The sequence below is a fragment of the Panthera pardus genome, unplaced genomic scaffold (genome assembly GCF_024362965.1).
Source record: "Panthera pardus isolate Hobbes unplaced genomic scaffold, ASM2436296v1 HiC_scaffold_21, whole genome shotgun sequence".
Taxonomy (NCBI): domain Eukaryota; kingdom Metazoa; phylum Chordata; class Mammalia; order Carnivora; family Felidae; genus Panthera; species Panthera pardus.
The window spans coordinates 65554267-65578846 of record NW_026526777.1 but is presented as its reverse complement, the minus strand read 5'-3'; the positions used below and the strand labels follow the sequence as shown (position 1 = coordinate 65578846).

The 24580-nt window shown below is 50.1% G+C and overlaps 1 protein-coding gene across 1 annotated transcript in view; it reads right to left on the bottom strand.

The window, feature by feature from the left end:
- Positions 1-24580, bottom strand: part of KIF26B (kinesin family member 26B) — a 464452-nt gene that overhangs the window by 290620 nt on the left and 149252 nt on the right. The window contains exon 3 of the mRNA XM_053909412.1: positions 1181-1717. Within this exon, the coding sequence (XP_053765387.1) occupies positions 1181-1717 (537 nt within the window). The remainder of the gene's footprint in view (positions 1-1180; positions 1718-24580) is intronic.

Genomic DNA, 24580 nt, shown 5'->3' with positions numbered 1-24580 from the left:
TGTGCGCCCCGTATTTTGAAAACTACAAAGCACCCAGTAAATGGCAGTCTGGCGATCCAAGAATGCTAACTTCTTAAGATAAGGATCCAGGCTCCCCACTTTCCTTCAAGATATCAAGACAAGCCATCTATACTCCCTCTTCCACTCTAGAAAAGTCACCAGGAATTTGATCAGCCACATTTAACGCATTTTATGTTCCCCCATACCTTCGCCCCACGTAACAAAACCATACTGTGTTCTCTCAACTTGTTTCTTTTTTTTCCCCTGGGAACATGGTCAGATTGGCTTTCCCTGCCTCCGCTGAGGGAAGGTGAGGCCAAAAGCCTGGATTCTTGCCACTGGAATGTGGACGAAGTTACCTATGTCCCTTCCAGGCTGGGTCCCTCAAGTCCCCCCAAGAGATTCTCCATAATCTCTCTCTTCCCTCATTCCTTGGCTGCTTGTACAAGATCTGGTGTCAGACTCTGAGGCCCCTGGAAGATGGTGACATGGAAACGAGTGGAAGGCCAGGCACCAAACACCCAATACAACAGGGCCATGAGTAAGAAATAACCTGGGATCATTTGTTACACCAGTGAGATCTCCTGACTAATACACTCTGTGACCATGGCCACCCCTCCAATCCACAGGGACTTCAATGCTTTCTGCTGCTTGCCACATGACTGATGCAGGGGACACCGAGAACACATATGGCAAACCCAACCCTCATCCAACAGAAAACTCACCCAAGAAAAGTTAAGACAATTTTTTAAGATTCCTTGGCAGATTTAGGACCTGCTCCCTTAATTTCTATAGGGAGACTCGGGAGTATGTGCTAATTTAAACAACTGAAAAAGAGAAAATAAGAAAACGGAAAGACACTTGGTAACCTAATCCCAACCGTATTTAAAGTGAATTGCAGATAGAAAAGGGTTATGGTCCAACAAGGCAGAAGGGGTTAGAAAGGGAGTCTACACCTTTTTTAGAGGGTCCAGACATTGGAAGCAGAGCGCTACCATGGATCACTGGCCCCTCATATGTTTCATCTTTATTTAGCAATGGCCAGTGGGGGGCCACATGGAAACATTGGGCTCTGAGTTGGGGAGTCCCCAGAAGGAAAAGAGCAAAGACAGGAAGTGCAACCCACTTCTCTGCATGGACTCCAACCAACCCTATTCTAACTTGCCCAGAGGCTACTTACCTGGTATGGGTACAGGGTGACTCCGTTGGTTCTCGACAGGGACCAGGTGCCATCCAGGTACTGGTGAGCCTGAATGGCCACTGAGTTGAGGATGTTCCCATTGCTGGGACTGGTGGCCATCTGAAGGCTGACCTTGGCCTGGTGGGTTGGGGACCCACTCTTCTTCTCGGCCCCGTTGCTGACCCCGAGGCTGTTGGGTTTGCTGCTGTGCTTGTTGGTGACGAAAGCCGTGTAGTTGGGGGAGGCGTAGGAGGCAGGCACAAAGGCCCAATCTCTGGGCTGCTGCAGCCCACCCATGTGCCGGGACCCCACCAGGGTGGGCATGTTGGAGAGGGCTGGGGGCGAGCCGGGCGAGCCATCGTAATGCTCACTGCCAGCTGCCTGTTCCAAGGTCACCACCATCTGGATGGCCTCCTGCTTCAGCTGGTTCAGGTGTGTGGCACAAATGTCACAGCGGTTGTCCTTGTCATTCCATGCCTTCCGGATGGTGTTGGGGACCTGGAGCTTGTCGTGAATCACGGCCGAGAAAGCAGCGTCCTGGAGAGCACACAAGCAAAACAAAACAGGAGAACCTGTAACTCAAGGCTGGTACGTGCAATTCAGATGTCTGGCTTAGGAGTTAAGCCCTAGATGTATTCAGAGTCTGACTGTCTGATAGACCTCCAACAGACGTGAGCAGCCGGGCTGGCAGAAAAGCCTCTAGTGGACAAACACCTTTGACAAATAGGAGATTATTATGGTGGAGACATTAGGAATAATTAAAAACAAAAAGATTTCTTTTTTTTTTTTTTTAATTTTTTTTTTTCAACGTTTATTTTATTTTTGGGACAGAGAGAGACAGAGCATGAACGGGGGAGGGACAGAGAGAGAGGGAGACACAGAATCGGAAACAGGCTCCAGGCTCCGAGCCATCATCCCAGAGCCCGACGTGGGGCTCGAACTCACGGACCGTGAGATCGTGACCTGGCTGAAGTCGGACGCTTAACCGACTGCGCCACCCAGGCGCCCCAAAACAAAAAGATTTCTAAGCATCCTCCTCACCAGGATGGCCAAAGAACATTCCAGATTCTTCTCCACGTGTCCACTGAAGAATTACAGGGAGTGAGGGGTGAGTGCCGTCAGCCCCGACTGATGCATGTGGTCCCCTGGCCCCCTGCAGGCCATGGAACACTGGTGATTGATGGAGATTCTATTCTAAGAAAGTCTTGGCCTCATTAGTGCTGCGTGCTTAGTGCCATTGGAAGGAAACCAAACCAAACAGATTCTGGACCAGAAGCCCAGCAGCCCCTGCAGATTCCCCGTTGACCATCTGCTCCGTGGCAAGCTGGATACACGTGTCTGATATCCTCACCAATTCAGAGAAAAATACCTCCATGACAAACAGTCCAAGACACCTGTCCCCACAAGCATCATCTAAAACTACTATTCAAAACTCTTTAGCTCAGAAACCCTTGCCTAAAAGAAATCAGGGGGTGTCTGGGTGGCTCAGTCGGTTGAGTGTCTGACTCTTGATTGCCACTCAGGTCATGATCTCATGGTTCGTGAGATCGAGCACCACATTGAGCTCTGTGCTGACAGCACGGAGCCTGCTTGGGATTCTCTCTCTCTCCCTCTCCCTCTCCCCCTCTCTCCTACTGGCACACATACACGTTCTCTCTCTCTCTCTCTCTCAAAACAAATAAAAGTTTAAAAGAAATCAGAAAATGAAGTTAATGAGGATGATTTCTTTCATTCACTTTATGTTCATTTTTATAGGAAAACAGGATTTCGCAGAGAAATAAGCATGAGGGGTGTTAACTGTTTACCAGAATATTTGAGTTCTAATTCCAGTTCTGCTACTAACTAGCCGTGCGACTTTGGACAAGGTAATTGGCCTCACTGAGCCCCTCGTCTGTCACCAGAGGCCATGGCCGATCCTTCCCGTAAGATCCTTCCAGCTCCGTGACTCTGGCCGTGGAGAAATCAGGACAAGAGAGTATGATACGTGTATATACAGACGGAGCCGTATGTCATTTTGGGGGCCTGACTGAACTTTTGAGATCCAAAATTTGCTGCAAATAATTGATGAGGCTCATTTTCCTCTAGGACATTAGAAGAAAAGTCTGCCCTTCTGAAACTTACTGTCTGGTTTCATGGGAGAGGGGGGGCCCTCAGGATTGAATGGGGCTTGATGAGCTGTGGGTAAGAGAGACAGTTGGGGGGGGGGGGCGCCTGGGTGGGCAGGAAGAAAGATCGGCGGTGGGAGAGATGTTCTTAATTACGATCCATCTTGATTACGTGCTATAGCGTTTTGTTTTCCCTGTTTAACTACCCTGAATAGCTCCTCAGCAGGCGCTGATTAACTGATTAATAAATCAAGAGGCCCCTTTACACGGCAGCAGCAAGGGGTGGCTCAGGAGGCAGAAACTCAAGACAGTCACCTAAAATGATGGGAAATAATAAGAGGTCAAGGTTGATCGAGTCCGGTTGACAAAGTGCTGGGAGCCATATGAGACCTGCCTGGTGGCATCCTTCCCGGTGACAGCTGCTTTGTCCAGAGTCAGATCACAACTCCGAGCATGTGGGACCCGCGGTGGGCTAAAGGACCCCTCAGGAACCATTCTGGAGCAGGCTGTCACTTCGGTGTTCAGATGAGGAAACTGAGCTCCAAAAAGGTCAGTAGCTTGGACTACACCCAGACCTCTCAAACCCTAGGTCGTGCTTTTCAGAGCCAAAGAATCATATTCACCGATGGACTCATGGGGTTTTTTGCACAGTTTTCACCTTGCTCATCTAGGCAATAGTCATTTATTCAAAAGAAATTTATCTGAGCCCCCATCTGTGCCCAGACACAGGTTCCTGCTTTTTCATACAACATTACAAAATGAGCATTTTCCCTTATCAATACATGTCATTTGAAAATGTGATTTTTTTAATGACCAGGCCGTATTTTATCCTTTCGTTGTTTCAAGGTCATTTATTTATCCCCACGTTCTACTACGTAACCAGAGACGGTGTAAGAAATCAGAGACGGGCATTCATTCAAAAGCAACCCGCAACCCATATAGCTTATGCTTTCAAGATGCCAAACTATTCGGTTTCAAGAAGCCTCAAACGAATGGCTGATTTAGAACGTTTGTGTTAATCCAATCATCAGGAAGAGGCGTCACAGTGAGGAGGCAGATAGAAGTCCAGTCCTGTGCGCACTTCACAGTTTATTTTCGATCCCTATAGAATCTAGATTTGAGTCTGACATCTGCAGCTCAGGCGGGAGGGGGGGGGGTGACATCCATGCTCCAGAAATGGCGTAAGCCTGCTTCTGGGGGTTCCTTTCTCCTTTTCTTCTTGTTTTGTTTTGCTTTTTAATATTTATTTTGAGAGAGAGAGAGAGAGAGAGAGAGAGAGTGTGTGTGTGTGTGTGTGTGTGTGTGTGTGTGTGTGTGTGTGTGAGTGGGGAGGGACAGAGAGAATCCCAAGCAGGCTCCACGAGGTCAGCACAGAGCCCGATGCGGGGCACGATCTCATGAACCGCGAGATCATGACCCGAGCTCGACAGACTAAGCCACCCAGGTGCCCCTCTTCTTGGTTTTTACTGCCCTCCCTTGAAGCAGTACCTTCTTCACTCAGCTCACTGCTGTTTTGCCATTCAACGTCTAACATTTAACAAAGAACGTCTGTTGGCCAGGCCCTGCACTAGGTTGGGGACCTCAGGATGCGTGAAAACAATTCCTGTCTCCCGCAAGTTCACAGTCCAGAACCACTTCCTGGTTCCTGGATGCCACGACCCTTTGCTGCCACCTCCAGTCCAGGACCAATCAACACACATGGGACTCACGGAATTTCAGCGCTCCCCACCTGGTTCCAGAGGCGTCAACAAAACCAGCCGTGAGTGCTGCAGCAAAGCCCTCTATCAGTACAATGCACATGACCACAGACACCCAGAAGCAGCAAAGAGCCACTGCTGTCTCCTCTGGAGTAAAACTGAGATCGACTCTTCAACGAGATACAATTGCTGGCTGATGTCAGAGGCGTTCCCTAAATTAAGCCACCCTTGATCTGAAACCCTATGCGCGTGCTTATCAGCAAAAGGCCTCAGTTAGTTGGGGAGCCTGGGTGGCTCAGTCGCTTAAGCGTCTGACTCTTGATTTTGGCTCAGGTCGTGATCTCACGGTTGAGAAATGGAGCCCCACGTTGAGCTCTGTGCTGACAAGCGTGGAGCCTGCTTGAAATTCTCTCTATCTCTGCCCTCCCCCCACCTGTGCTCTCTCTCTCTCAAAATAAATAAGCAAACATTTTTTTAAAAAAGCCCCAATTAGTCAAGAGATATAGCTTGTGGAAACTAAAACCCTTTGCAAAGGTTTGTCTGTACATTATAAATATTTTAGCGCAACTCAAAACTTCAAAGGGGAATGGTCAACAGACACGGCTTTCTGTATGCGCTGGGGAAAAGATGCTGCTCGGGGGAGAGGAGTCCTAAACAGGAAGAAAAGAGAAAAGGAGGCTTCAGAGCCATGGAAGGCTCACCATGCCAATCTCTTCCGTCACGAGCACAAAAAGGTTTGCGGTGGCCCCGGGAGATGGGCTAGGGCAGCGCCCTTGGGGTCAGCTTGCACCTGAAGAAACCTGGACCCCGGGAAGGAATGAATTTAGCCCCACAGTCTGGCTTGCTGCCTAGCCCCTGGGTTTCAAAGACATTCCTACATCTAGTCCTCGTTCACCCTGTGAGCTCGGGAAACAATCGCCTGGGAACAGCAGGAACCCTGCACAAGCTGAATCTCTATCTTGAACGTCCTAATTTTCACTTCAGCATGTACGAAAAGTGGGCTATTGGTATTTGGGCGACATTTGCATCCTCAACTTTGAAGGTGAAGGTTCGGTGCCCCAAACATCCTCATCTTTCAAAAATAGTAACAAAATGATTTCTCCTGCACATCTGCCATGGGGAGGAATTCAAGAAAACACTTGGGCGACTGGTAACGTTCCTTAGGAGGAGGGTTAGGGCAAACACGTGCCCAACAGCTCACTGCCAGAAAGGAACACAGAAAACTCTGGAAGATGGTTCTCCAACCCCTTTACAGCTCTACTTCTTCTAGGGGCGTTTTGGGAAAAGGGGTGTCCTAACACATCCCCTAAGCATGTCTTAGACTGATGACTTTCTTTAGGTTGACCTCCCCACTGTCTTCTGGCAGACTGATCTAAAAAATTACGATGAAATCTTCCCCAGGCAATGGCATCCAAGCCCATGGCTTCAATAGCCATCTATATCCTGGTGACTAGGAATTCTCTCTTTTTGTCTCTGCTGGTCTTTCTCCTGAACTCCAAAGCCCTTATATCCCATACCCCCCCTGGAAAACATCACCCCAATAAATACTCTTCAAACTGACAATTCAAACTTAATTTTATTGGCCCTTAAACGTACTCTTACTCCAACAATCACTATCAAAGTTTAAATGGCATCCTTATCCATTCAGGCACCCAGGCCAGAAATCTAGAACCTTCCTTGTCTCCCCCTTTCCCCTCCAATCCAACCGCCAAATGTAGATGGTACTTTCTGAGAGCCCTTTACGGTGCCTCTGTTCATATCCACTGTCATGATAAAGCTGTAAACACTTCTCATACCACCATGGTCTCCCTGATTCTAGCCTTGACCTCAACCCACCTCCCCCCAAGACGATTTTACTAGAAGGCAGATCCGATGGTGTCATTACCCTGCTATCCTAGACCTGCATTCCAGGAGCAATCTTATTTCTATAGTTTCTATTTGGAGAACTACTTCTCTGCTAGACTGTCAGGTCCTTGAGGGGAAATATTCTTTCTTTCCATCTTTAATCCCTCCGTGGCTCAAACAGTGCTTACTTCACGGTAAGGGCTGGACAGGTATTTGTGAATTACGTAAATGAATGAAAAGAATTCAACCAAAGCAAAAACAGTCAAGTAACAAAGTTGAGCTGGGTCCATGTTTCGTTTATTTTGTCTAAGTGAGCTAGTTGCCTATTATACGATTATCATGACACAAACCCTTCCAAATCTAAGGTTGTTAGAGTTCCCCAACCGTATTTGTTCTAGCTGGCTGAAGAACCTAATGTGTGCCAACCATAACCCAGATGCCGTCCTTCTCCCTGGCTTGTCCTTAAACTATTCGAATATATTCTCCATTCTCTTACGTCAACACAAGATCTATGAGTCTTTCTCCTAATTTCCCAGAAAAGTCATGTTTATATGCAAAAGTTTTTGGGTTTGGCGGTTTGTTTTGGGGAGTTTTTGTTTTTGTTTTTGTTTTACCATCAGGCCGACTCACTGGCAACAAGAGAAACCTACCCCGGTACAGGTGGGCTGGACCCCCAGCAAGCAAGCAACATGCTCACTGTCCAAGGGCACAGCTGCTAATGAGGGCATAGATCGTGGAGCGAGAGTGGGAACGTGCAAACTACTGCCCAAGCAGGCCATTTGCTCATGGCCCTCACTTCTTCCCGCCCCATTTCATCCTCTGCTCAGCCATAAAACACTAATGCCACTTTTGAGGACAAGGTTGTCGTTTTTCTCCATGTAATTTTAGCCAAAAGGATACTTTGACCGTGTTCCTCCAAAGCCTCTGGGTCTGGGAGGGAGGCAGCAGCTGGAGTCAGTGTCCAGCATGTATCATACAAATTCCTGTTGATGTTTGCTTCTGGTTTATTATTCTAGAGGCCTCTGGAGACAAGCGCGTCAGGATTGAAGTCGTTCTTCAAAGGCACTTTGTCTCTACTTTGTTCCTAAACTTTCTTCCTCCATAAACGCCATCCCACGAGGCCCGGGATGGCGGGCAGGACTCCGAGAATGCCATGTTTTGATCCCCACTGCAGGAAGCTTCCCAAAAGATCAATGGAATTCACCTTCACACTCCTTACAATCTTTGCAGCGAACGTCTGCTTTCCCGCCTCCTCCCCACCTCCCAACACCTTCCTCAGCAGTGTTCTTTCCTTCTCAAGAATCCCAGTGTTCTGCTTAGCAGTTCTATCCCCAAAGGCAGGTGTCAATGTCGATGCTGCTCTTTTTGGAATGGAAACAGAAAAACGGAAGGTTTGCAAAACAACAGACAGCAGACCTCAGGTGCATCTGAACCAAGAATATGAACTCCCTCCTTCCTGGCTCCACATTCGAATATCTGGACCCAGACGTCTCTCCAAGAAGTAGTATTTTATTTTTGCTTAATTTAATTTAATTTAATTTAACTTTATCTCATCTCATCTCATCTCATCTCATCTCATCTCATCTTTGCCTCAGTAATTTCAGAAGAAAGAACCAGATGATTTGACCAAACCTTAACTAGCTGTAGGCAGAAGGAAGAACGCCAACAGATCAAGTCCAAGGATGCATGGGAAGTGCCACCTGGCAGACGAAACTTCTTCCTTGGGATGGCATGATCTCCCATGCTCACCAGCCCCCTGACCCGCACCACTCACTTTCCACGCGTGCCTGACGGCACGGGAAAGATCAAAGAGATGCCTCCGGTCGGTCGTGACGACCCACTGTCCTTCTCCGGTGAGACTCTACCCAGCCGTCTGGTTGAACCTGCCCGGGGCGACTGACGGACAAACCTCAGTGTCCTTTACTGCTGCGGTTTGCAGAGTCCCCAGACCCACAAGCAAGGCATGGGACCACCCTGGAGGGAAGCCAGGGGAACACATCAGACGGTGACGAGTGATGACGTCTCACTGCCCCTGGTGGTCGAGGGTGACCGCCTTACGGGGGCTGCCGTTCTCACTAGCATCCCTGACCGGTTTCCTCTGTTTGGCACGAGGACACAAGGCTCATTCTGCAAAGTTCGGTGGTTGCACGAGGGAGGGGACAAGAGCGAGTGGAGAGCTGTTGCAAGAGCCCAAACCAAACCACAGAAGCACAGCAGATCCAGCCTGGCTCTGAAATCACAGGCCGGCGTTGGTAACGTGAAACCTCCCTCCGGCCCATCAGGCCGTGTCTGGACCCAAGGCTCATCACCATCATCGTCGTCATCATTACTGACCCACCTCGTGTGCCAACCGCGCCTCGCTCCGTAACGACGATCACCCGAGAACACGGATCCCCGCGTGTGAGCAAGAACGCACGTAAACGCATGCCAGGTAATGAGCTCCAAGGGACCGAAAAAAACGCCAGAGGAAGAATGTGAACTGTCAGACCAGAGCTGTTCTACAGAAAAGGCCAAATTAACCTGTAATGTAGGGACTGTGCCCAGCCTGAGTTACCTGGCTCTGCGGGGAGAGCAGGGACCCGGCGTGAATGATCGTGTTCCCCACGCGACGCTGTTGGCGGCAGGATGCAATTCACATGGCTGCTCGCAGCAACGTGCGAAAAAGCCTTGCGGCTGATACGACCTTTCTGCTTCAAAAGAAGAGGCAGCTTTTTAATTAGAACTTAATATGATTAAGAACAGTTCACGAATTACTTGAGAGAATAGGTGAGGTATCCCTCCACTACAATCATGCACATTTTCTTTAATGCCCTGTGCCTGACCTTTTCCGACTCAATGGCACCGACGGTCCCTGTTGATTCTCTTGAAAGCGATCGGTTACAAGTGGGAGAGGCTCAGGCCCCCACTTGACCACTTAGTAGCTATCTCACGGGGAGGCATTTTTTAGCAACTCAGCCAAGCTTCAGTCCCCCTAGATGTGAAAATGGGAATTGATAGGGGTGTCTGGAAGGTTCAGTCAGTTAAGCGTCTGACTCTTGATTTCAGCTCAGCTCATGATCTCACGGTTCGTGGGTTCGAGCCCCGCGTCGCGCTCCGCGCTGACAGCGCAGAGCCTGCTTGAGATTCTCTCTCTCCCCTTCTCCACCCCTCCCCTGCTCATGCTCCAGTGTGCACACACATGCATACCCTGTCTCAAAACAAACAAGTAAATGTTAAAAAAAAGTTGATGATTTAAGAAAAAAAGGAAACGGGAATTGAGAATAGTCCCTATTTTATCGAGTGAGGACTGGATGTAACGTGGTCGCACAGTCCCTGTCCTTGGGAAATGCCAAGTAAAGGTAGCAATTAGTGTCAGGGTCACACTTCTCAGTATCTAACACCGCACCTTGTGGATATGAATTCAGTCTGTCCGATGATGATGGCAACGATGGTGACAAGGATCCTAGGGCGTGCTTGTGTCCAGGAGGAGTTAGCAAACACTTTGGGCATTAAGAGGTGAGGAGACGATAAAGGTGAGACCATATGGTCTTCCATTAACATCTTTCCCATTACGGTAAGTCAAGGTCCTCTTCAAAGAAACCAAAGTAAGAATGGATCCGTAGAATTCCTGAGCGCGACCGTGTGGCTCACAGCCTTCTCTGTGCTCAGAGGCGTACTAATCGGAGTCGCTCATTTTCACGGAACTGAGAAGACAATGCTTCTCAACTGAGAAGCATTTCTCAGTCTCTCTATTTCTCCCCAGGAGTGAGCAGTTCTGCAAAGGCGCCCTGCTGGATGGTCAGGTAGAATCCCAGAGCCGCCAACCAGCAAGTGTCTCCGAGGGGTTTCCAACCTCTCTGCCCAGGAGGCGGAAAAAGGAAGATGATTTCATCTCAGCCGCTTAACTACCTTCAAACCTGAAAATCCTGCCCTCCGGTCCACCCCCTGGTCCTGGAGAGGAGGACCCGTTCACAAGCAGATCAAGTCCTCAGGATGGGGGAGGGCAGGAGATACTCGCTGAAAACCTATTTAAGTGTTTCCCTGAACTTCAAAGTTCTCCTTCAACCTGACACAAGACTAGAGGGCAGGCCTTCAAAACTATGAGGCATTAATCAAGAGTCTACTGTAACATGCTAAAGTTCTACCTTTGAATTATTAAAGTCTATCTGGATTAGATGTATTTTTTCAATTTTTTTTAACATTTATTTATTTTTGAAAGACAGAGAGAGAGAGAGAGAGAGAGAGAGCGCGCGCGCGCTGGTCGGGGAGGGGCAGAGAGCAAGAGGGAGACACAGAATCCCAAGCAGGCTCCCGGCTCCGAGCTGTCAGCACACAGCCCGACTCGGGACTCAAACTCACAAACCGTGAGATCATGACCTGAGCCGGAGTCAGACGCTTAACCGACTGAGCCACCCAGATGCCCCTAGATTAGATGTATTTTTATATGCGGGCTATAATGTACTATCAGGTGGCAGTGGATTTTTTTTTCAATCTCTAAGTAGTTGTATTAGTTTAATGATGTTAAGGAGTCTGTTAATTATCTAATTATGAAATTGCCTGATGCTTCTTTTTCCTTTAATGGACTATGTATGCATGAAAGATTGCAGTAATGTACTTGGCTATGTTTTTTTGGACTCACTACAAAAAGATAAAGTACCTAAAATTTGAGCTTGGCATTGCTGGGTTTTTGGGGTTTTTTTTAATGTTTTTATTTATTTTTGAGAGAGAGAGAAAGCATGAGCAGGGGAGAGGCAGAGAGAGACAGAGACACAGAATCCGAAGCAGGCTCCAGGCTCCGAGCTGTCAGCACAGAGCCTGATGCGGGGCTTGAACCCTCAAACTGTGAAATCATGACCTGAGCTGAAGTCGGACACTTAACCTACTGAGCCACCGAGGCGCTCCTCTGTTTTTTTTAAAAGATGAAATTTTAGCAGACAAACTCTGTTTCTTCTATACCCTAAAACACACTTAAATACCTCTGCTCGTCCCCCTGTGACCTAACCCATGTGACCCAGTGTTTCCGACCCCATGTAATCTGGTTCCAGCTGTCTTGTCAGACGTCTCTCTCAGGGGTCCTCATATGACTCTCCTGTATAGTCAGGGTGGGCTTCTTCTGTCCAGAGGAAGCCCCTGCATTTCCCTGCCTCTGTGCCTTTGCTCAAGTCTCTGTCCTCATGATAATTCCCACCCAACTTTCGGGGGTGACGGAGATGTTCACTATTGTGGTAGTGGTCTTGTGGGTACATGCATATGACCAAAGGTATCAACTTGTATATTTAAGATGTATACAGATTACCGAATGCCAGTTATATACCCCCGGAACTAAAAAACAGAAACAAAAACAAAACAACAACAACAACAACAATAGCAACGAAACCTTGTTCATCCATCTTAAGGCCCAACTTGGGCATGAAGTCTGACTCTCAGAAGGGATGTCTTCCTCCGCTGACTTTTAGCACACTTCTCTGATCCGAGTTAATCATATCACTTAGCAAATACTTCCTTGTTAGTTACAGTGGTACATGTTCTATCTCCACAATCACGGTAAATGCCGAGGGGGCAGAAACCATGCCATAATTTCAACCGTAATGATAACTTCTACCCTGCTCCCCCCCCCCCCACCCCACCCCCCAGAGTCTACTCAAGACAGCAGCCAGGGTGATCCTTCTAAGTCTGCAATCTGATGCTGACATTCCTCGACTTAAAATCCTCCCCGGCCCACCTGAGTCAAGTCACAGTCCGCAGGACCGGGCCTCCTGCTCCCTCCCCACCCCCCGTCCTACGACTTGCTCCCTGACTCACTCCGCTCTGCCACAGGAGCCCCCCTGCTGTCCCTGGATCACACCAGGAATGTTCACTCTGCCTCGGTGACTCTATGCTTGCTCTCCCTTGTGCACGGAGAACTCGCTCCTATCGGGATCTACCTGACTGTCGCTCACCACCTTCAAGGTGTTCAAATGTCACCTTGCAAAGGAGGTCCTCTCTGAGCACCTGATTACACCTGCAAACCACCCCCAGCACTCCCTAACCCCCTTCTCTGCTCTCTCGTTACAGCACTGCCACCTTCTAACATACTACTCTGTTATGGAGCCTCTTCTTTGTCTCCTCCTGCGAGATATCAACTGGGTGAGCACAGGGACATGTGTCTATGTTGTTCACTGCATCACCCCGATGCCTAGGACAATGTCTGAAGTATAGTATAGGCACTCAGAAAGTGTTTGCTGAATGAATGAATGAATGAATGAATGAATCCATCTTCAGGATAAGGCGTTTCTACATTTAAGAACTTCAATCTTTCTTATGGACTTTTATGACTTTCTGCTTTGTACTCAAGTTGTCGTTTTCTTCTTTATGCTAGATTTTAGTGTCCTCAGGGGACTGGCAAAGCTGGTTTGCTTTGACATCCCTGCCTCTCAAGGCATTACCTCCAGACCACCCCCCTGCAACAGAATCACCTGGGAAGCTATACCATGCAGACCCCGGGGCCGCTCTCAGATGCTCTGTACCCTGTATCAGAATCTCTGGAGAGTAGGGCTCTGGAATGTGCATTTCAGCAAGCATCCCGGGTGATTCTGTGCCACACTGTCCAGAAGGGATGAGAACGGAGACTGAGCTAGAGAAGGGAGAAGGAACAGGTGGGAAGGGACCTCTCCCCTCCCTTCCGAGCACCTACCCCACTGTGGCCCTGACAGGGGAGCTCTCCACCCCACCCAACGAACTGCGACGTCTCTGCAAACCTCGGTGCTGGGGACTGCTTGTCTTGTCGTCATCCAAGACAATGATATATGGCTCGTGGGACACAGCCCAGAGGCTACGGGTATAAGGCAAATGTCTCTTCACTAAATCCTCTCCCTGCTCTGGTGGCTCTCAACCCGTGGTGATTTTGACCCCTGGAGGACATTCGGAAATCCCTGGAGACAGTCACAATTGTCACAACTGGGAGGCGGCTACTGACATCGAGTGGGTAGAGGCCAGACACGCTGCTAAGTATCTTACACAGGAAAAGACTCCCAGACCAAAGAATGGCCCAGTCCCCATGTCGTCTGGGGTTGAAAGCAGGGCCTGAGCCCTCTCCCGACTCCTCGTCACCCACTGTCCTAGAACGGATGCAGGACACAGAGGCAGGTGCTCCAAATCCAGAAGCAAATCCCGCTCCTCTCCCCCAGACTCACTTCAGTGTGGAGATACCGGATTGCAAACAGCACAGTCTCTTCGTATTGTGACCGTTGGCTTGTGGCCGACCATTGTGCTGGGCCGTGGGTGTGGGGGAGCTGCTGTGGGTGGGCACAGACCCCCGCACGCGCCCGTGGGGCACAGGTCCCCAGCCTCGCGTCCCCTTCTGTCTGGACACACGTGCTATTGCCCCCCCCCCCCCCACGTCTACTGCTGATGGTGCCGCCTGCTGTCTACACGAGCGCGGCAGGGCAGGGCTGATGTGGGACCCGACCTTGTCCACATGACCCCGTTCAGCCGGCCCGCAGCTCCAGCGACCGCTCACACAGCCTGTCATTTCCATCTGTGCAGCCCGGCCTGGGCCGGAGAGGGCACGGCCGAGGCTGCTGTCCCTATGGAGTCACTTCGAGCCTCCGACTGGATGTCACATCACGGTAACTTCGCAGTTTCCCGCCGGGACACGGAAAGCCAACGGCGTGACAGGAAGCATTATTCCTCTGGGATGTGACTCGATGCGATGACAGAGAAGACCAGAGAGGTCCCTGTTGCAGCAGAACCCACATTTACGTGGCGCAGACGACGTGCCAGGCTCTGCGCCGGCGAGGTTTGTCGAGGGAGGTCACAGGGGCTTTGGCCCTAAGTGTCCCCCGCTGGAGTAGACCCCGCGAGGCACCCTTGTGTCCACTCATGGGGTGCAGGGAGGTGACGTGACACGCCCCTGGGGCAAAGGAAGTGCCGAGAGCACGGGACAGACCGACGAGTCCGAGGTCTAGTTACGGAGTATCGGCTTGCGGGCCCAGAACTTACGCAGCCATCGTTAGACCTCTGCTTGCGCATTTGGGGTGGGACGGAGGAGCCCCGGGATCATCACGCAAGACTTCCTATCCTCCCTTCTCCCACAAGGATCGATGCTGAAAAGGTCTGAAAACCCACTGAGCTGAGCCAAGCGTCACCGAAACAGCCGCGACCGTGGCGGGAAGGCGGCGGTGAGGCGCAGGAGGGACAAGAAGCCCTCACGGGGGGGGGGGGGGGGGGGGGCTCGCCCCACCCCTCCTCTCCGTGACCGTCAGACAGTCAGCCGCCACTGTGGGCTCACACTCCCGCCACGTGACCCTGACCAGGGTCACGGGGGGCGGGGCAGGCGACATTTCCGGCCATGGCCGTGGGCACGTGCGCCGGTCTGGCGTCTGCGCTCCTGTGTGCCACCCCCACACCCCAACAGAGGGCGCCCTCCCCCCGCAGCTACAGTCTTCACCGGGGCCTCAGGGCCCCTCCCCTCACCCCCCCCCCCCCCCCCCCCCCCCCCCCCCCCGCTGAGCAAAAGCTGAAGCTGTCTGTCGGAATGACCCCCTCGCTGGCTCAACCAGAAGCCCGAGGTCATCTGGAGGGGGGGGGGGGGGGGCGGACCGGGACCACCCTCGGGGCATCCGGCCCTTCCAGACACGGAGCCTCGAACCTGACAGCGCACTCGCTCTTACGGCTACACCGTTACTCATTCATTTCTCTTCGTGGTTCTTAAATGTTTGTTTACGTTTGAGAGAGGGAGGGAATCCCAAGCGGGCTCCGCGCGGTCAGCACAGAGCCGGACGCGGGGCTCGAACTCACGAACCGGGAGATCGTGCCCCGAGCCGAAGCCGGACGCCTAACAAACTGAGCCCCCCCCCAGGCGCCCCTATCTTCATAGTTCTAAGGGCTTTTTGACCAACAAGCCCCAATAAAAGGTAGATGTGACTTGGCCAATTCATGCACGTTGTCCACCTGCATACGCCGTGTAAGAAACGGAAAACAGCACCAACTCTACCCCCCAGCACCTCTGAGGCGCTCGTCGCAAGATAAAGAGGTGGGAAAAGCACAGACCTGAATGCATTCGGGGCGGGAGAGGCCAAGCTTCTCGCTGTCCCCACAGCACACACACACACCCCCCATGCGCGCGCACACACACGCGCACACACATGCACACACACATACCCCCCACACCACACGCACTCCAACACGCACCCCCACTGATTACACACTCACACACATATATACTCATACTACAAAAACCTACACACACACCACACACACACCCCAAACACATACACACCTACCACACATACGTATACACCACACCACATACACATTCGCACTCACACTCATAAAATAGATCTCAGTTTTGATTTTGGTTACAGATTCCAACACGACTCCAGGACGTTTCAATAAACATGATGCGAACCGGATTCAGACCTTCCATATCGATAGGGAGTTAGAGGAAACGAGAGATTTAGGCATATCCTCCACAACATACACGGCCGCATATTAAACCTCTTTAACACATGGTGCTTTCCGGTACAAATACAGACACGTAGGTTTTTGCCCAGCTTATCTATTCATTCACAATATTCACTCTTTTCTCATCTCTTCACTCACTAATTTCATTCGTTTATCAAACCTTTATTAAGCACCTCATGGCACCAGGTTCTTCGCTAAGTACTGGAAACGAAACCTGGGCCCAACCCTTGCAGGATGTTATGAAACACATTGTAATCAAAGATTCAAGTACACAGGGCTTCCTCTTCGTCTGGGGAGGTGATGAAGCAGTTAGCGGGATGAATGGAGCGCTGAACTTGAGTGGTGAGTATGTGTTAGCCCAAGCTCCACCATCAACTAGTTTCCCAGTCTTGGCCAAACCTCCCAGTATTAGTTTTCTCGTCAGCCACGCGAGGGTAACACTCATCTTTAGTACTGATGGAAGGAATAAATGGAATCACAGACATAAAGGGACTTTGTTATGACTGCAACGAGTCCTTCATCTATTTAGACCTGAAGAACAATCAGGGCATAAGCCACATCCTGTTCAGTGCACGTACCCGTCTGCAGTGAGGGAGCTTACGACCCAAGTGCCGAAAGGCCTAACGGCCCCCAAACTACAAAAACGCTCATTCAAAGGGCTACCTGCACCCCTATGTTTACTGCAGCATTATTTACAATAACCAAAGCAGCCCAAGTGCCCATGGATAGAGCAATGGAGGAAGAAGATTTGGTGCATATATACAGAGAAATAAGATCTTGCCATCTGCTACAACACGGATGGAGCTAGAGAGTGTAACGCTAAGTGAAAGAAGTCAGAGAAAGACCAACACCGCGTGATTTCACTCATGTGTAGTATTTAAGAAACAAAACAAATGAACAAAGGAAAAAGAGAGAGAGAAACCAAGAGACATTCTCTTAACTGGAGAGAACAAAATGGTGGCTACCAGAGGGGAGGTGGGTGGGGGAGGGGTGAAAGAGGTGACGAGGATTAAAGAGGACACTTATCATGATGAACACCGAGGAATGTAGAGAATCGTTGAACCATTATATTGTACACCTGAAACTAACATGAAACGGTATGTATGTGAACTACACCAGAACTGAAAGGTAAAAACTCAATCAACAAGAGGGGGTTAACAGAAAAACAGGACCAAAGAGGGCCCATCCAGATAAGCCTGTGGCTCCCCAGAAAGGCCAAGATCAAAGTCCCAAGGCCAGCTCGGTGTCCAGCTCTTTGTCCAGACCTTGCACACAGACAGGGAAATGCTCCCAGCTATACTTATCACAGGATAGGTCGGAAAAGACAAAGCGAGAAAGTGGCCCTGTTTCTTCCCCACGTGGAGTCAGATTGACTTCACATGTGCTCCACCCCAGGCTCACTGAAACACTTGTGAGAAGCCACTCTCCCGGCCTCCTCTCCTCACTGCAATGGTGGCATTTTCCAGAAAGACAGTCCGACCGACAGTCTCACACCACCTCGAACTTCCACTTAGAGGCCCAGGCAAAGGGAATCTGTAAACTCTGGGGACAGTCACCAAGAGCCTTTGGGCCCATGACACCATGTTCCCTGGGATCTTGCAGTCACCTCAAAGCAGTGGAGCAAAGAGGAGAGATGTCCCCCATCAGGTGGGCCTGTGGGCATCCTCAGTCACCAGACGTGCTTCTTGGTAAGCACGAGGAGGCTGAGCTGAAAACTCCCGAAGAATCTCCTTCAGAAAGATGGGGATTCTGATGTGGCGAGATCTGTGTCTGTATCTAGCCACTGGCCAGAAAAATGGCTTTCTGCTATGCCCAGGATGTCACGGGCAAACTGCACACCTCTGGACAGGCCGAAGCTGGACCCCAGACTCAGTTGGGTCCATTGACCCGGTTGGGGCCAAGCTAGATGCCTTCACAGCCACCGGCCGAACCTGATTACCCCTTCAGGGAAGAGTGAAGGGCAATTATTTATACAAAAACTATGCCCAACACTTTTTTTCCAATACTTAACTGCATGGTCGGGAGGCTATCGCATGATTGGAAAAAAAAAAAGAAACTGACCTGAGACAAAGCCTTTGGAAGTACAATTTTATAAACGTTGTTTTGGGTGCAACCCCCAGCCGATTTGTTGCCAAAGCTCATTCTCAAAGGACTGCGTAATTGTGTTAAGTTTCAAATATAGGTATGTTCAATATTAACTCCACCTTGCCTTTGGGAGCTGAAAATAGAGCCCAGCTGTGGTGGTTTGATTAATACCAGATCTTTCCACATTATTATTTACAAGCACAGTTTTAGCTGCTTTTTCTGCAAAGAGTAGAACCTGATTTATCGTTAACTAAGCCTGGTCACTTTCCTTGGAACCTAATTCATTAAGCCAGTATCACTGAGGCATTATTAAAAACCTTTAAACCCTAGGCAGTTAATATCAGGGTGGATTTATTTGCAGGGGGGGGGGGCATTTTTAGTAACTAATTCAACATTAATGAGTGCTGTGCATTTCAAAGGTTTAGGTAAGTTGTAAAATGGGATTATTGAAGTTTCCATTTTAAAAACACTATGTTCCCTTAGCAAAACCATACCCCATTAATGTTATTTAAACTATTTCTGGCTATTACCATCAACTGAAAACATGTTGTAAAACCTTCTGGAATCTCTTATTACAATTTCAGATACATTTATAAGTGTCTTAAAACTTCAGGGAGGAGGAAAGAAGACTCATTTATACACTTATTATTTTATTCACTTCGGAAACGTGAATCCATTCACAACCAAAGAGATTTACCTTAAGAAAATGAAAGACACAGAGTTCTAAAAGCATCTCTCTCTATGCATTCCCCTGGGGGCGGGGGTGGGGAGACATCATTCATTCGCTCAATATTTATTTATTTATTAATTTTTTTTTCAAGTTTGCTTATTTTGATAGAAGAGAGAGAGCAGGGGAGGGGCAGAGGGAGCAGGGGAAAGAGAATCCCAAGCAGGCTCCATGCTGTCAGTGCAGAGCCTGATGCAGGGCTGGAACTCGCGAACCATGAGATCACGAACTGAGCTGAAATCAAGAATCAGATGCTTAACCAACTGAGCCCTCCCGGTGCCTCTCAACATGTATTTATTAAGCACCTATTATATGCCCTACATTGGTGACAGAGCAGAGAACAAAACCACGTCTCTGCCGTCGGGACCTCTCTTCTGGAGAAAAAGGAGTAAACGGCAAATAAGGTATGTCCAGTGGTGACACGTGGAACAATGGAGCAGGGCAGGTGGAAAGGGGCTTCTGGGGGTGAAGTGAGAGACCGCTCTCTCTCACACACTCAGAGATGGCTTGTCCATCAGGGAACACCTGAGCAGGGACGTGAGGGCAGCAAGGTCACGAGCCCCAGCAGGCATCTCAGGAAAGCATCTCAGGGGAGAACAGGTACACACAGGAAGGGCCCAAGGCAGGGGCCGGATTACCATGCCTAGGGACAGGAAGGAGGCCAGCATGTCTGGAGGAGGGAAGATGGCTGAAAGTGAGGTCAGGGAGAAAACCAAGTTTGGCATTCAGGTGTGAGGCCACTGCTGGACATACCCTTCCAGAGGCCAACAGTCTACGGACAGTGGGAGCAAGAGAGGGTCACAGAAGGAGGGGGTACAGACAGAGAAAAGGCATGATGGCTGCGCTCTCCAGGATTTGTTCAGGGGAGAAGAGAAGGAACCAGAAAAAGAAACAGAGAAGAACCAGGGAGTAAGGTAAAGGACAAAGCAAAGAGAGTGATGTTCCAGAAACAAGGTGAAGAAAGTATTTCAAGGAGGGAATGGTCCAACGGGAAACACCACACGTGGGCCAAGGAAAGCAACGAATGCTACTTACGGGGTAGAGGGTGAATTCTTTAATCTCTCTATTTCTGTTTCCTCGTCCATATAATGAGGACAATAAGGGTACCCTCCTTAGGGTACAGGCTTATGGGGGTTCATACTCATAAAACTCTTAGAACAGGTGTGTGGCACATAGTAGGTCAACCGACACTTGTTGAATGAATGAATGTAGCGCAATTATCATATGATAATCACTGTCTGTCATGAAATTAATCATATTACAAATATTATCTATCAGTATTATCCCTGATGACTTCACAGGGGCTTTTCGTCGAGTGATGGCAGCTCAAGAAAGGGTGGAGATGAAAAATGGAGACAGGGCATAAGCAAGTCTTCTTCTTCTTCTTTTTTTTTTAAATAAATTTGCTGCAAGACATCAGAGAAGCAGGATGTAGTTAGTGGGGGGGTATGGGGTCAAGGGAACTCTTAATTTTTTGTGGGTGTGGTTGTTGGGAGCTAGAAGGGAATTTTTGCATTCCAAGAGGAATGATCCAACACAGAGAAATGACATAGGAAGAAGGGGACAACCGCTGGAGGGTGACCCTGAACAAGTCAGAGGGAAGGCCACCGAGACAGCCCGCGCAGGGACTGGCCCTGGAACGAGCAGTTCCTCCCCAGTCTCGGGCGAGAAGGCGGAGAAGATGGGCAGACGGTGGTGGGAGCCTGTGGACATTCAGCGTCAAGCGAAGGGTGTGCGTGAGGTTGGGAAGAAAGACGGACAAGAGTTGACCGGGAGAGCGGCGGCATCGCCGGCCAGGACGAAGGGCCCCTGTGAGGTTAGCGGTCAAGAACTAGAAGCAGTTGTCATGGTCTGGGTTCGGCGGGGTGCAGTCGGGGCAGAGTTGGGGTGGGGGACCGGGTTCTAGCAAAGCCACAGTTCTAGGAGGACAGCGAGAGTCCCGGGTACAGGAGCTCAGGAGCTCAGGTTCCCAGGGGTCACAGCAAGGGACCGCTCTAATGGAGGGCCAAGGATCTCAGTGGGAGGAGGGCAGTGGAGGCAGGACGCAGGTGGGAAGCAGGGCACGGCGGGGGGAGGCGGCCGTACCTCTGGAGAAGGAGCATCCGGGGTCAAGGCTTCAGACAAGTGAGCAAGAAGAGGAAGCAGCCGAAGAAGCGGGGGACAGAGAGGAGACCATGGGCAGCGGTGTCAGCGACAGGACTGGGGTGCAGGTCCGGGCCGGGGGGCGGAACGCAGGCCACTGGAGGAGCAGAGACCCAGGTCTGGGGGCCCCGGGACCGGAAGCACCATGTACAGGGACGCTGGGACCCACAGTCTCCCGCAGATAAGCAGGGTGGGGTGAGGGCAGGATCCCAGGAGCCAGAGGTGGGGGTGGCTGGGTCACCAATGACCTGACAGCAGGACACACAAGGGGGCTGGGAAAGTCGAGAAGGGGGATGGTCCAGTGTGGCATTCTAGGGCAGGAAGAGGAGGGAAAGGGCCTCTCAGAAAAGAGGCGGGGAATGTAGGGAGTTTTGCAGAAAACAGATTTGGAGCTCCCCTGAAAACGCATGAGTAGGGTAGATGTGTGGAGGGAGGTGGGATTCAGGAGACCCTGGCCTCCTGTAGTGAGGGAGGCACGAAGGGCGTGTTGTGCTTTGATGTTTCCCAGACTGCTGTGGGGTGAGGCTCTGGGGCTGCAGGGGGAGGGAGGAACAGGTTCCTGCCAGTGGGGAGGGGGTGGGGCGGGGCGGGGCTGACAGTGAGTGGGGGCCCTCTTTGTTAGGAGAATGAAAAAGCCAAGGTAATTAGCCTGATCCTCTTTTCTCTGGAGTTTATGGCCACAGATGACATTCAAATACAAGCCAAGGGTCACAAGACCAACTGCAAAAGGGAGCCCCGGACAGAGAAACTCACCATTCCTGGGAAGGGCCCAAGTCAGACAGCGAAGACACAACGGAACGGTCCGTCTCCTCCAGAAGGAGCTAAACTGTGTGCAGGGGGCATGGGGATGGGAGTGGGGAAGACGCTGGAGGGGGGTCAACCCAGGCTGAGGGGAAGAATATAAGGAACAGAGTCTTTTTTACATGTGTCAACACGGACAGATCTGAAAAACAGAATTTTGAGCACCGACTTTGAGCTGTAGAAGGATACGCCTAGCACGATACCACTTAGAGCAAAACACAAGGCCAGAGCATGCGACCAAGTCCCTCGCACGCTGAGCATCTAAATAGAAGGCAATGGTACCTGGTAGAGGCCAGCGTGCCGACAGAAGCACTGGAAATGCAGGAGACATGCTGGAAGCCGGTGCCGTGGGGGGCAGGGATTTATTCTGGAATCACTGCACTGGCAGAGGACCCCAACATCCTCCAAGTCGCCAGCAGGGACACCCTAGTCCAGCACAGGAGAGCTCATGACCAACCTTCCGGACATGGCCAATTCTTGCGAGCTGCTTTTAGAGGTGGCTAGGACTCTCTTTTGCAAACAAAATTGTACATACACAGAACCCCAACGTAAGAAAGAAAGAGAGAGAGAGAAAGAAAGAAGAAGGAAGGAAAGGAAAGGAAAGGAAAGGAAAGGAAAGGAAAGGAAAGGAAAGGAAAGGAAAGGAAAGGAAAGGAAGGAAGAAAAAGAGGAAAGCAGGAAGGACGGAAGGCAGGAAGGAAGGACGGAAGGAATGAAGGCAAAGGAAGGAAGGCAGGCAGGCGAGCGACAAACATTAGTTCTGGTTAAAGCAGGGCACCCCCACCCGCACTCCAAGCCTGGAGATTCTCCCAGAAGAACCTTGGCCTTCCCTGTAATTCTGCACAGAGACCTGGATCATGCAGGAAGCATTCTGGATTTTGAACGCTTTCCTTCAGCAGCTGTGTTCTGTGACCACGAACAAAGGTTTTCTGTTTGTTTTCTGGCTCTCACGGCTTAAATCAAAACCACACCTCTGCTGATTCCTCCCCTTTGCAGGTAGAAGGCCACAGTTTCGTGAATTACGAACCCGCGTGTCACGCCCAAACACATCTCTTTCACTTGAGCTTCGAGGCCTGTCAGAAACGTCAAGCAGTGACAGGAATAATAAACCAGCCACGAATGAGGTCCTTATCAATTAGGAGAAGAGAGTCTGTGTCTAATGTCACTTACAAAGATGATTTCTCCCCGACTTATAACCTCCTGCCAGAAGGCAAAAACTCTAAAGTTTAAGAATGTAGTCAGAATTTTGTGAAAATTATATATTCAAATTCACAGTGGCCTTCATCACGCTGACTTGAACACAGACCCTAATGTGTACAGGGTAATAATTACCCCGACTGAGCAGAGGCAAAAGAAGTTTGTTTCTCATGAATACTTATTACATGATGGTAGAAAAAAAATTTTTTCATCGAACTTGCTAAATACTTTAAGTTGGGTTTTTTTTTTTTAACATATATTTATTTTTGAAGGGCAGAGCACGAGCATGGAGAGGCAGAGAGAAAGGGAGACACAGGATCCAAAGCAGGCTCCAGGCTCCAAGCTGTCAGCACAGAGTCTGACGTGGGGCTCGAACTCACAAACCGCGAGATCATAACCTGAACCCAAGTCGGACACTTAATCAACTGAGCCCCCCAGGCGCCCCAATGAGCTATTTGTTTTATTTATATATTTACTGCCTATGTATTTATACCATACGTTTAAAAAAAATTTTTTTAACGTTTGTTCATTTTTGAGACAGAGCACAAGCGAGGGAGGGGCAGAGAGAGGGGGAGACACAGAATCCGAAGCAGACTCCGGGCTCCGAGCTGTCGGCACAGAGTCCGACACGGGGCTCGAACTCACGGACCGTGAGATCATGACCTGAGCCGAAGTCGGACGCTTAACCGACTGAGCCACCCAGGCGCCCCTGCCTTGAACTATTTTTAATGTGTTCATCTTGCAACAGTTGCTGGTCTTGAAATAAACACCCACGCAGCTCAGAGGTGCACTGATGTTCGGGGACGTCTTCCAGGTGGTCACCTGGTGTGACCTCCCTAGCACGGATTCTTACTCATCGCTCAAGAGGAAACAAAGGATCACTTTACAACTCACTTTCTGGGTCACCAATGACCTGACAGCAGGACACACAAGGGGGCTAGGAAAGGATCACTTTACAACTGAATCTGAAAATCCGAAAATCTGAAAATTTCGAAAGCGAAGTGAAAAGCAAATCAACATCCAGGCAGTATATGTCACGTCATCCGATAGGGAAGGAAGCCGTGCCCCGTCCTCAGGCTGGGAAGTTCCAGCACCATGCCCCGCCCGCCCCCCTCCCTTGAGAAGGCTAGGAAGGGAGGCATGTGCCCCTCAGATGCTTTCCAGAAGGTGGAGGCACTTCTGAATGCGCAGAATGTGGTCTGCTGGTTGGAGCAAGACTGTGAGCGAGTCTTTCCCTCCCTGGGATTTTCTCCAGGTCCCCGGAGATTCTGCCTTCTTGGAAGCCCTCGGCTTTTCCGGCGAAAGCTCCTGGGAACTTCCAGTCGCAGGAAATGGTCTGGAGAGACCTTCCCGTTAGAGATCAGGGGTCTCTAACATG